This window comes from Maylandia zebra, linkage group LG16 (genome assembly GCF_041146795.1).
Source record: "Maylandia zebra isolate NMK-2024a linkage group LG16, Mzebra_GT3a, whole genome shotgun sequence".
NCBI classification, from domain to species: domain Eukaryota; kingdom Metazoa; phylum Chordata; class Actinopteri; order Cichliformes; family Cichlidae; genus Maylandia; species Maylandia zebra.
This window is the reverse complement of record NC_135182.1, coordinates 9515017-9528875: the sequence shown is the minus strand read 5'-3', so window position 1 is coordinate 9528875 and position 13859 is coordinate 9515017. Positions and strand designations below refer to the sequence as shown.

At 43.5% G+C, this 13859-nt stretch overlaps 1 protein-coding gene across 2 annotated transcripts; it reads right to left on the bottom strand.

The window, feature by feature from the left end:
• Positions 1–6959: 6959 nt before the first annotated feature.
• Positions 6960–12788, bottom strand: nup35 (nucleoporin 35). 2 transcript variants are annotated; one of them, XR_013093474.1, is made up of 10 exons: positions 12498–12788; positions 11728–11895; positions 11486–11622; positions 10770–10827; positions 9492–9600; positions 9345–9414; positions 7658–7786; positions 7418–7546; positions 7149–7325; positions 6960–7068 (listed from the first exon to the last, which is right to left on the bottom strand). XR_013093474.1 is itself a non-coding variant. In XM_004566280.6 (9 exons), the coding sequence occupies exons 1-9, from the start codon at positions 12508–12510 to the stop codon at positions 7248–7250; spliced, it is 891 nt and encodes a 296-aa protein (XP_004566337.1). In that variant the 5' UTR covers positions 12511–12788; the 3' UTR covers positions 6960–7247. The 2 variants fall into 2 exon arrangements, 1 of the variants encoding a protein (XP_004566337.1); XM_004566280.6 differs by having other exon boundaries at positions 6960–7325.
• Positions 12789–13859: the final 1071 nt, after the last annotated feature.

Below are 13859 nucleotides of genomic sequence, written 5' to 3'. Positions count from 1 at the left end.
GCGAACTTCAGGTGTTTCACAGATTATTCTCCTAAGGTACAGTCGTTAGTGTAGAAGGAGAAGAACGGCGGGGAGGGCACAAACCCCTTGTGGGGGCTAGTGCTGATGGCCACTTGTTGCTGCCTGTCCGTCAGGAAGCTGGGATCTACTGACAGCTGGAGGTGGGCACAGTAAGCTGGTTGAACTTTCGGTGGAGGATGTCTAGGATTACAGTGTTGAAGGCCAAGCTCAAGTCCACGAACAGTATCCTGGCGTACATTCCAGGTTGATCAAGGTGGTGCAGGATGTAGGGGGCAAACTGTAGGGGGTCCAGCAGGGGGTCTGTGATGTCCTGTTTCAACACCAGTCCTTCAAAGGACTTCATGACCACAACGGGCCTGTACTCAATTAACCCTGCAATGGTGGACTTCTTTGAGACCAGGATGATGAGAGAGAGATGAGATGAAACTTTATTAATCCCTCGGGTGGGTTCCTCCGGGAAATTCAGTTTCCAGTAGCAAAGCACCGAAAGAAGTTGCATGTTACAGATACATTAAGGGGAATGAGAGTAAGGATATAAGCATAAATACACCATATATACACATATACACATATATAGATACAGAATATACAATATGGATAAATAGGATTGCTCATTTGAGTGAGTATATTGCACAGTGATTATTGCACAGTCAAATATAAGAAAGAGACAAAAAACAAAAAACAAATATTGCAAATATTGCACCGTGTAGAAAAGCCCCTACAACTCAGTTGTTCCCGCCCTCCCTTGTCCCCCTGTTTCTCCTCCCTCTCCCCTCCAGTGAGGAGTTAAACAGTCTGATGTTGTGTGGGACAAAGGAGTTTTTAAGTCTGTTGGTTTTTGACTTTGGGAGAAGCAGCCTGTCGCTGAATAGGCTCCTCTGATTGTTTATGGCCGTGTGCAGAGGATGCCTGGCATTGTTCATAATGTCCATCAGTTTCTTTAAGGTCCTCTTCTCTGCCACTGTCACCAGAGTGTCCAGCTTCATGCCGACCACAGAGCCAGCCTTCCTGATCAGTTTCTCCAGTCTGGATGAGTCCCTCTTTGCTGTGCTGGTCCCCCAGCACACCACAGCATAGAAAAGGACTCCTGCGACCACTGACTGGTAAAACATCCTCAGGAACTTCCTGCAGATGTTAAAAGACCTCAGCCTCCTGAGGAAGTACAGTCGGCTTTGTGCTTTTTTATACAGGTTCTGCATGTTGCATGACCAGTCCAGTTTATTGTCCACCCACAGCCCGAGGTACTTGTATGTGTTGACCACCTCCACCTCCTCCCCCTCTATCTGAACTGGCAGTGGACCTGGTCTGGACCTCCCGAAATCCACAACCAGTTCCTTGGTCTTTGAAGTGTTGAGTTGCAGGTGGTTTGTGCGACTCCATGCGACAAAGTTCCTCACCAGACTTCTGTACTCCTCTTCCTGATCATCCCAGATACACCCCATGATGGCCGTGTCATCTGCAAACTTCTGAATGTGGCATAATTCAGAGTTGTAGCAGAAGTCAGAGGTGTACAGGGTGAAGAGAAGAGGGGACAGCACAGTTCCCTGTGGTGCTCCTGTGCTGCTGACCACAGTGTCAGACGTGATGTCCTTCAGCCTGACGTACTGTGGTCTGTCGGTGAGGTAGTCGGAGATCCAAGCCACCAGGCAGGGGTCCACCTGCATCCTGTTTAGTTTCTCCTGGAGCAGACAGGGCTGGATTGTATTAAAGGCACTGGAAAAGTCAAGAAACAGGATCCTGACCGTGCCTTTTCCCCCATCCAGGTGTGAGTGGGCTCTGTGTAGGAGGTACAGGATGGCATCCTCCACTCCGACACCTGCCTTGTAGGCGAACTGTAGCGGGTCCTGGGCATGTTGTACCTGTGGTAGGAGGAGGTTGAGGAAGAGACGCTCTAGAGTCTTCATAAGATGTGACGTCAGTGCCACCGGTCGGAAGTCATTCAGCTCATTGGGCCGGTTCTTTTTGGGGACCGGGACAATGCAGGATGTCTTCCATAGGGCGGGCACTCTCCCCAGTCGCAGACTGAGGTTGAAGACTCGTTGTAGTGGCTCCCCAAGTTCAGCAGCACACGCCTTTAGCATCCTAGGACACACCTTGTCTGGGCCTGCTGCCTTTCTGGGGCGAAGCTTCCTCAGTTGTCTCCTGACCTGATCCACTGTGACACTGGGAGATGATTGGAAGGGGGGGAGAGAGGCTGTTGTGCTGTTTAGAGAGGGGTTGGAGAAGGAGGAGGGGGGGGATGTCATAGTGTCAGGGAGGGGGGGAAGCGAGGGAGGTAGGAGAGTAGGGAGAGGACTCTGTAGTAAAGGTGAGGGTGAGGGTGGGGGGGTTGTGGGCTGGTCAAACCTGTTGAAGAAGTTGTTGAGTTTGTTTGCCTTCTCCACAGTCCCCCCCACTGTGCTTTTCTTGGTGTTGTGGCCTGTGATGGTTTTCACACCATTCCAGACCTCCCTCATATTGTTCCTCTCCAACTTCTGCTCCACCTTCCTCCTGTAGGTGTCCTTTGCTTCCCTCAGGCAGCGTTGATGGTGGAGCATTTGAAGCAAGAGGGCACCTAACACAGCTCCAGAGGTCTGTTAAAGATTCGGGTGAAGATGGGGACCAGTTGCTCTGCACAGACCTTCCAGCACCAGAGGCACACACCAGTCTTCCTGGTCTTCTGTCTCTGGGTCAGAGGGGAGGGGGGTGAGGGCTGCAGGTAGTCCTTTTGTTTAGGTGTGAGTTGAGGGTGAGCAGATGGGAGGTGTGAGTGATGGTCTTTCAAATCTGCAGTAGACGGTGTTAAAGTTGTCAGGCAGTTTGGGATTCTCTTCAGGGTGGGGGGATGGACTCCTGTAGCTGGTGATGTGCTGCAGGCCTCTCCAAACTGATGCAGGGTCTTTGGCTCAGAAGCTGGTTTTTAGCTTCTTAAAAAATGACACAGATGGATTTGCGGCCTTGAATCTGGAGTTTGGGGTTTACATTAGTGTTATTTGTATTTTTTGTTCTTTACATTTATCTTTAAAAATAAACAAGCACTGGAGAGTGGTCAGAACATCAAATGGGACAATACTGAGCTAGACTGTGTACATATACGTGACTGGATTGGTTTGTTTTGCTTGCTGAACAAATGCTAGCCTGTCTGGCTTTTTTGGGTAGTGAGAAAAATCAAAATGCAAAGTAAGTCAGATATGTTGATGAATTTCTAATTTTGGAAGGGTGTTTGGTGACAGAACACCTCCAACATGTCCGCCCCTCTCTGAACCTTGCTCTACCCAAAGTTTCTTCTTGTTAAAGAGAGTTTTTCCTTCCCACTGTCACTAAGTGCTTGCTCACTTGGCGTCCTTTGATTGTTGGGGTTTTCTTTGTATTATTCTAGGGTCTTTACCTCACAATATAAAGTTCCTTGAAGCAACTGCTGTTGTGATAAACTGAATTAAATGACAGCCAAAATTAGACAGCAAGTATACGTTTCTGCTTTGGATAAACAAAATGTCAGTATAATTTGAATAATGTGAGCACTGATCCAGGCAAATATACAGCAACTTCCAGTGCAAGTTTCCACCCAGCGTCCTCTTCACCACAGTGACAGTGGAAGGACGACACATACTCAACTACAGTGCTCACATGGAGCTAAAAGAGAATTAGATAGATCGGAGAAGTCTGCGCAACATTTTTCCACAATTTCTAGAATCAGAATTTCAACATTGGATTGAAACATTGCATCTAGGGTGGGTAAATCTCACTTTATCTTATGGTATCAAAAGCCTTTTGTAAACTCAGAATAAGGTCAAGTATAAGCTGAGTCAAAGACTGCCCCTTCTGTTCTACTCTTAACCCCCTATCTGTTGTTAGCCTAGCAGCGTGCCTTCTGTCTGCACTCAGGGCAGGCTGTTTGGCCAGGTCTTGTTATTTATCCCTCCTTCTCAGTGCTCATGTACTAGTTAGAGTGAAGGAAGCCTTAGACCATATGCTGCTGGGATAAGGTGTGCCACAGGTAAGTGGCTACTAGAACAAAGTTCAAGTGGTAAGAGGTTTTTCCAAGATGACATGCCATAAATGAAGCTGATAGTGAGGGAACCCTTCCTTTTTTACCTTTTACCAAGATGCCACAACGAGAAAGTATAATTCACAGTCTCTTTCACACCACTAAACCAAGGCAGTGGTTTGGTAACTTGTTCTTTCCTTGTGCTTTCAGGTGGCACAGGGACTATGGCCATTTGAAAGCTGTTTGAGCAGTAGTCTGTTTTAATAGTAGCTGCACTGAAGCAGACTAAGCCACAGTCTCATTACAGCATCAAATATGATTGATTCTGTTAAGCAGCAGAAGTAAAGAAGAGTTTATCACACATTCTTTGTACCTTTTCGAAGTGAAGGAGTTAAAGAGTGATAGGCATTGGACTAAACCACTGCCGGGGATATGAAGGGCAGTCCGTTTTTTAAACACTTATAAGATATAAAACCCACATTTATTTCATAATCATCACCGCATTCATTTTAACAGGGGAAAAATAGAAGAAGATTAAAATTAAAATTGTAGCTCTTGTTGCAAAGTGCACATAAAGAGCAACAATATGGCTAGAAAATAAAAACGATATTTATTTACAATTTCTCATAAATAATAAAAATCCATTTTATGCCCTATCACCAACCCAGGCCCATCACACAATTCAGAAGCATTAACAATGTCTTAGCCCTTTGCTCTAGACCTGACACATAACGCTCTTTACAGCTGCACATCAGTCTTCAACATTACATCATAAAGAATTTTGTAATTGTTGTTTTTGTATGCGTTTCCGTTACGTTACAGACTCTCTTGCCGCCTGATTCACCTGCTAAAATAGACAGCACAGAGTTGGAGCTTCTTCTTCGACTTCAGCATGGGATCCTAGTACTTCCTGCACCACTGCTCTTTAAACAGGAACATCAGCTCATGCTATGTTTCCACCTCTCTGCTCCATGCCTCAGCATTAGTCATCCTCTATTACTCATGTGGCGTGTATTTGCGAACACACCGGGAGAGCACCGAAGAGCTCCTGCCTACTAAAAAATGCAGCTTAACTTGATACAAAAGTGGTCAGGGTGTGGGTGCCACAGAGGACCATTGAATTCTTTGTGTTTGTGTAGCTTCACTCTCGGCAGTTCTTTTCCTGTTCTTGGAATCATTTTAATTCTGCGGGATTTACTTGTCCCAGTTAAAGTAATCCAAACATGTGGAGTATCAGCGGTCGTTTAATTCCTCAAGCTGGCAGGTTTGAGGCTTGTCTGGTGGAATTTGTGACTCCATCTGCTGGACAAATTCTGTTACATGTGTCGGAGTTACAAAGGCCACTCTACTGCAGACTCTTTGGGGTGGCAGGAGCTGATTATTTTACACCAAGTTGAAATTTCTCCATCCATTTTCTTTCGCTTATCCAGGGCCGGGTCGCGGGGCAGCAGCCCAAGCAGAGAAGCCCAGACCTCCCTCTCCCTAACCACCTCCTCCAGCTTGTCCGGGGGAACACCAAGGCGTTCCCAGGCCAGCCGAGAGGTATAATCTGCCCCGGGGCCTCCTCCCGGTGGGACACGCCCGGAAAACTTCACCCAGGAGGCATCCTTGTCAGATGCCCGAAGTTGAAATTTATTGTTAACCTAAGTACTTTAAATGTCTTTAAGCAAAAAGCCCCACCTCTTTCTGCAGCAGCACTTTTTGGAGCTTATTTACACATCATTAAAAAATTTTTTTATTTAAAACCTCTCATGGAAACATCCCAATGCTATTGCTATTAGCTAAAACTGAGGAAGACACCGACGGCCTTTACTATATTTATGTCCATTCCTGAATATATCTGCCAGCATGAAAGTGTAGGACATTAACTATGAATCTTTCTATGTAACTATGAAGGCCAGGTTTTACTCGAAACCCTGGCTGATTGTGACCCACACCCGTTTTCACACCTTGGCTCATGTGATTAGGTAGAGGATCATCAGGGGGTCCTTTTGTCCCTCTTTGGGGGGAAACTCCCACCGGGTTTAAATCTGGGACTCTCCACCATTTGACCGTAGAACTGAAGAAGCTTCTCGGATGAGAGGTGAAACGTCTTCAAGCAACTTAAAGAAGTCCAGACACTTTTCTTTCCAGCTCCTTAGATTAACTATGAAGTCTTACTTAGTATTGCTGCACAGTTGCTTGAAAAGAATAACACAGCTAAACTTTTACTTTAACATATTTGGAGCTTTTTTTTTTGCTGATAATTTTTGCTGGCATGACGCAGATGTTACAGTACAAGTTTGCCATGTAAACAAACTGTAATGATTAATCTCCAGACACCAGGGGGCACTGCAGAGAAGCCTGACGACAGTTTCCCAATGTCTGCAGTTTTTGCTATGCACTTTAGCAAAGTGGACATTAAATATCCTAATTAGAGAAGTGAGTTTTCTTGAATGCATTCTGGCAACAATTGGAAGATGTGTTAATCTATTATGGGTTTTTAAAAAATATATTTTCTGCTCAAATATGGCAAAAGTTTTAAATAATGGTGATCAGTGTGTGTAGATGTAATCACTGTGAGCCTAAAGCTTCGATTCAGACTGCTCTGAACACTTCCTTTTTTTGCTATGCTTGTCCACAGATGGCATAAGATAAATATACCTGGCAGATCTGAAAAGGGGAGACAGCATAGATGTATCTTAAAACTGGATTCTTTTTAACTGCCTGCAGACTTCTAGTTGTAACAGCTCAATCACTAGTTTCAGATTAAAAAGGAACATAAATAGGAACAGTGACAATACGTGTGTGTGATATCGACCCCTTGTTTGTCATAACAGGTCTTCATCATACAGCAGGTGATACAATGATGGCCACATCCTTCATACCGTTTAATACAGCCAAAAATCCTTATCTACTTGACAATGTGACTGTGGTGAACAGCCCACTCCTTGGCTGCTGGAAGAACATCTCTGAATGAAAACGATTTCAATGAGTTAAAAAAAAACAAAACAAAACATTTTTATTGAGACAAAGATTAAAAAACATTGAAACACTGATTATAAAAGAAGACAGCAAGAAAAGATCCTACATTTTAGCACGCGCACACACACACACACACACACACACACACACACACACACACACACACACACACACACACACACACACACACACACACACACACACACACACACACACAGTGTAGTGAATCAGTTCATCTCTCTTCCCACCACTTGCCCTCTCTCTCCTGAAACTGCAGGCATCCTTTTATGCAGCGTCACCAGCCAAACATGTACTCCATCGCCTTGGAAACAAAGCTGTCATCCTTCCTGGGTGTCTGTTTGTCTGCTACCACCTAAACACAGACACACATGCATTTATAGTCGAAGAAAAACAAGATGTCAACTCTTAAAGTTGACCAGACTAAACTCTTGGGTAACAGTTCACCTGGTAGTCACTGCCTGAGTTCCTGTAGGTGGCGCTGAGTGGTCTGATTGCAGAGCGAGGGGTGGTAGGGAGCGCGGAGAAGGAGGAGGAGACAGGAGTAGAGACAGCCTCAGTGCTGTCCATCACGCTCTGAGAGACAGATAAACGAACTTCATTGCTCCTTCAAACTCAGTTTAACTTAGTGTGGACAATCGATCACAGCTCAGAGAGAAGATCAGACAGGAGCAGCAGGAACCCAACCTTGTCTATGCAGGGTTTGACTCCCACCATGATGGAGTCACCGAACACCTTTCCATCTTTGGACAGTGCTTTCCTGGCCTGAAGTCTGGACTGATACTGAAGGTGCATCCAGTTACCAGGAGACGCCATCTGTCAACACGTCATCAATAGGTTAACTTAGTTCACAGCAATACACCTCAAACTCCAGTTGCTTCTCTGGTTGGGCTGCGACTAGAGCTGGGCTCTAAATCACAAACACCATCCAACACTGACTCAGGGCTCCAACAGCCTGTCTGTGCTCCGATGTCAAGGTGTTCAAATACACTGACTGTCCGCTCTGGACCACAGACAGCATAAGAGACAGATGCAGCTTCCAGGTCTGAAAAGTGAAGCCAACAATGAAGCAGTTTTAAACAGTATGTGGTTTCACAGTCAGACTCACTCATTGCACCTGATTTCCAAATACCAATACTGTGATTGTAAACAGGTGCAATCATTTCACAGATGATTTGTAAGATTTATGTGGATCAACTCTCACCGGTAACAAACAACTTTTACACTTTGGTCACTGACTCAACTTTGAAAGATCTCAACAACCGAAAGATCTGAACCATCAGAAACTTTCTGCTACAATGTCAGACTTCATTTAGTCTGTTGGTGCTTGTTCAGAGCCAATACTAGGAAAGTCATTAGGAAGCGATGCAAAACCAGCAGTCATAAAATGTTTTTGATAGACGTTTCATCCGTCTGTAGGAAATGGCAGCCATCAGGGCCTGTGGTGGCCAAGAGGTCAAGAAAAACCGCAGTGACTTAAAAAGATTCAGGCATGACCTTCAACGATGCTCAGTAGGAAACCTTTCCTGCATCCTCAGCATGAATTTGAATGCCTAACGTTTAGAAATAAACATCCAGAGGCGTGCTGCATTTTGGAAACATGTCCTGTGGACTGACGTCATTGAAACAGATGTTTTTAGCTCAACAAGTGTTGGTTGGTAGTTGGGGCCTGTGCTGCAGTCACTGGCACTGAAAATACAGTTAGGTCCACAAGATGTGACCATGCATTTTGGTCCCATCTCGACTGTTTGATTTAAAGTCCTCTGTGACTGTATTCAGATGCAAAACGATAAAAAAGTGTCACCGTCCATATACTTATGGACTTAACTGTATTTCACTGCTAGCAGGTATAATGGATTCAGTTAAACACCAGAAATGTCAGGAAGCAAACATGTTATTCTGCTCTCTCTCTTATGTACTGTGCCCTGCAGTCATGTAGCCTGCTGCTCTGCAGCTAGTGATGGTGACCTTGTTCTGCTCTGGAGGTCTGCTGCGATCCGGAGGGACAGGCAGGTCATTCTCGAGCCACTACAGCAATTTCATCCATGGGACGATGGACTGACCGGAGAAGTAGCTGATTATATTACGTAACAGAGTTTTTGTTCCTATGTATTGGGTGGATTTCTTAGGTGTATTTTATCACAATTCTTTTCCAGGAGGACTGGGATAAAATCCCATGAAGAGTTCCCATTCTTGATTTTCACTACACCTTTAACTCTGTTTTAGTATTTGTTTTTACTACTGGAACACAGCTCATCTTTACTTGTTTGCATATTAACGGTATATAGTTAATATGCAAACACTATATGATATAGTGCCCGTTTGATCAGACACAAATATCCTGCAGTCTGATAATGATGTGCGAGTGTCTCACCGTGTGTTTGAGGATGTTTCCGTATTGAGCGAACTGGAGCAGGATGTAGGAAGCCGAGGCTGGAGGGAAGCTAAAACACACAGACATACCCTTAATGTACACAGAGTGCATTTAAACTGAAGTGTGATGAAGTGTGAGCATAAATACCCAAACACTGTGACCCAGGTCTGGTCCAGCTGGTCGTCAGATGACAAAGACTCTCCCTGAGTGTAGAAGGGGTCCACCTGAGCTGGTGACAGACACATCTGCTGCATGCCTGTCGGGACAGATATGTTACCCAGTTAATCCCCATAAACCCCACTGTGAGCAAAAGAATAAACCTTTTCAGTGCCAACACAAACAAAGCTTTGTGCACTGATGTGTCAGTATCTGCAGCTGCAAGTGTTATCAGGTTTTACAGCAACAAACAATGAAAGAATGCAGGTAAGCTACTAGCTACCAATTCTCCTAATGGTTCAGTAACAGTAGAATGAAAGTAGGATGGAAACCTTGTAAACTAGAAGATAGAGAGGAAAAATACTAAACGTGGCTGTCTAGCGAGTTAAAATCACGTTCTAGTTATATTCCCACATAAAAGAAAAGTTGCAAAGTGTCTGTTTTGCAGTCTTATCAACATCCAGCAGCCACGTCACTATTTGTCTTGTCTATTAACACAGAAAAAATGATCACAGACAGACTTCATCCGTTTTGCCATCTCGATGCAACAAAGTTACTTTGAAGCCAGCAACTGACTGCGAAACATCCCAGCCCTGCCACCCGTCTTTGAAGCAACCAGCCTAAAGAAAACATGGCCTCATATTTGTTGCACACTGTCGCAATAATTATGGTTGTGCCACAGTCTCATACCACCATTTCCCCTTAGTGTCACTGTGATCAAAATGCAATCTAAATCTAGGCTAGTCAAAAAGTAAGAAAAGAGTAACATTTTCTAATTAGTGCTACAACCAACACTCTGCTTCCCTTTATAAAACCGAATATGCTTTTGCAATGCCACTGACCATCAACTGTCTAGATAAAAGTACCACCAGGAATTCCACTAAGGGCAAAAGCATGATGAGTGAGAGGATTTTGGGCTGCTCTGGATATAGATCTGTCACTCCATAACTGAGCAGTGAACCAGTGCTACAAGTGACAGTAATAATTAGTCTAACCAACTTCATATTTCTGCTCCCGTCAAAGTTTGATTGTTGACTTAGCCGGCTAATCCCTCACTTCACTAGCTACAATGACTTCTGTCACCAGCTGCTCTTTTTATTTATTTACATTTTTTTAAAGTACTCTCAGGAAGCCACTGTTTTTAAATGTTTCTACAAAAAAAATTATCCTTGATGACTTCTAGCCATTGCGACGCATAACACGAGCATTACTGTTAGAAGTTGTTGTCAAGTCACTACGAACAGAGTAGTCAGCAGTGTCAGTGTGTACCTGTTCCTGGAGTGGAGGCCTGACGTGCTGACAAAGGAGACTGCATGACTGGGAACGACTGTAGAGAGTTAATCAGACAGAGGAACATGTTTTTAAAAAGCCTTTTTCACATGTCACCGTGAACTTTCATCAAACACAAGCACTAGCCAGTCATCTGGCCTGTAATGAGCCTTGTCACGCTGGGTTTTTTTTGGTTTGCCTACTTTATGTTTACTTTCATCATGCACCTGCTCAGGAATCAATTGTGTGCCATTCAACCACCTGTATCTATTCCTGAACATCTGTGAACATATGAAAATTATATTGACCATGCATGATGATGTACAGAAATTAAGTCACCATGAAATGCTATAAGGCCTCCATGTTTCACCACCTTACTGAAGGTAGAGGCGTTGCTGTTTGTGAAAGATCCCAGGAGTTCTGTCCCAAACTAGTCCGGGGTTAGGTGCTTAACTAAATGTGATTCAAAAGACACCTCTGTGAAGAAGAATGGCACTTGTGTCACTGGACACAAGGTGACTGTGTCTGACCTGGGGTCGGGGTTCATTGGGGAGCGTCTGATGGCAGAGCCTTCACCCATTTGCATTTCTTAATTCAGTCTCCCTCTCCAACCCCCCCTGCTATCCCTGCTATTGTCTTGGTTACAAAACCAGGAGGTGGCAGCTTTCATGTGAAAATAGGCGGTTTAACTCACTTTACCGTGCATGCTTACCCACCTGTCTGTGTGCAGCAAGAGGTGTCGCTACAATAACCAGGTCGTCATGGATACTGCGAACAGGTGGGGCTCCACTCTTGTCTTTGGGTGTGGGGACAACAGGCTGCATGGCAGAACCTCCACCACCACCTCCTCCTCCTCCATTTAAAATAAGTTAAGTATAAATATGAGTCACTAATTAATCTAAATAATCTAAAATATAAGCTTTAGACAACAATCAGGTATGTCTCTTCTTCCACTCACCTCGAAGTGTGCTTGTGCTATCCGCAAGTGGTGAGGCCAGGCTAAAAGAGCGAGGCTGTGGGCTTGCTGGAGCTGGCAGGTCACCCATCAGGAAACCGGGCAGAAACTGAGCCCCAGAGGTTGGCTTAGGAGAGGTAGGAGAGCCCAAGGTCATCGGCTCTGAACCCACTGAGAGACAGGGATAATTTAATGACAGACGGTCCAAAACAGCCATTAATAGAAATACAGCTTTAGAGCTTAGATGCTAGTATATTATTATGAAGCTTCTGACAGCATGTCTTCACTCTGACAAGTGGGAACAAATGCCCCAAATCTAGGTGTTTATTATCAATGTTAAATCTGGAGATGAACGCAAATTGGTGTATATTTATTTGAATGATGCTCTGTGTAGAGGAATCTTAGTTACTGAAAAAACGAATGTTCTCATGGTGTGAACTTTATTGTGAGCCATGAGCATATTTTTTTTTTAAACTTATTCTCTTGTCTTAGGACATCCGCAATTTATAAAAATCTTAACTAATGATTAAAGTATTCATCTATCTATCTATATAAAGAAATACTAAAATACAGCCACTTGTGGTCGACACATGGGCTTTTTTGTAGTGCTTTACCTTCTACCTTCTTCTAAAGCAAGAAAATTAGCACCGCTGCCCCAACACAGAGTTGACAGATGACATATGACATGCTTGCCTAATAAAGCCATAAATGCCGAATAGCTAATACCATCAATCAGAACGCAACGGATTAACATTTCTAAAAGTTTTCCTTACCTTGTAACTCCATCTCTGTTTCTTTCCTTTCTGGCCGCGATTTTCAAAAGTAGGAAGTGACGCTCGGAAAAAAGGATGGCAGCCGGCTAACAAAGCTAAATGATGTGTCACAATATCTCACTGTTACTGCACCGTAAACGCGACTAGGAGTCAGTGTTGTTTTTAAGGACCTAAACTGTTACAGCTGACCGATTTAAAATCTACTCTTTCAGTCCGCCACGGGGTGTTTCTGGAGTTCAGAGGGACTGGGAAAAGGCTGACGCTAAACTGGAAGTACTACAGCTTACTTCCGGCGAATTTAGAAAGCGTCAATGTGATGACGCGTTCAATGGCCCTGCGTAACGTCGTTCCTTTGTATTTTTCTAATGAATGAAATGAACGTACAAAGAAAAGAAAATATCTGAGGGCTTTTATTTTCTTACACTTAATTTTTTTTTATCAACAGGCATACTAGGGATCTGTTTTTAATGATTCTTCAATCTGTTTATTTTTGGCTTAACCGAAAACATTTAAGGGACTCAATAAAATCTATATACTATAGACTGTACTACACTTTTTTCTTTTGCTTCATGCTGTAAGTGCTCCAGTTGTAATTCCTATTTTAGATGTTTCACATTCTGGGTAAAATCTGACCCAGTCACATTAAACGAGGGAAAACCTGGCAACCAAGCTCTGTGGAAAAAGGGTGTTTCTGTACATAGTCACAGGAGAAAACTCTTGACCACTACAGACTTTATTCCTGTGATACAATCTGCTATTTGACGGGGAATCAGTGTTGAATGATAAACAAACAAAGATGATCCAGTGTGGCCAGTTCTTAAGGGAACTGCTTTAAAAATAAGATTTTTGTAGCATTATTAACCCCTTGGTATGGCCAAACGAGGATTTTTAATGAAATCACTACAACCTAAGTACCTGAAAAGTCTAACGTAAATGAACTTTTTAATAGCTTCATTTAAACATCAGCATTTTAGCATCACATTAATAACCTCTTTGGGACCTGTACTGACTGATGGAGTAATTGCATCCACGAAAAATCCATGAAAAGAAAAGCACTAGTAGAAAGGACAAACAAAACAATCCTTACAGGTCGTTTACATATAGTGTAATAAACACAAGGAATGCTAGAAAACAAATATGTTGTGAAATATTAGAAGGTTGGATTGCTGATCAATTAACCAAAAGTTCAAGAATAACTAAAATGCATTGATCTAGTAATTAAATCAACGTTTTTTAATTGAATATTATATATTTCCCCCATTTGGTTACTTTATTTTAATTATGCATAAGAAATTTTTATCTCATAATTCTTTTCCGGACACTGAAATTCCAATTGGAAGCATTGGGATCGCACATCCACCG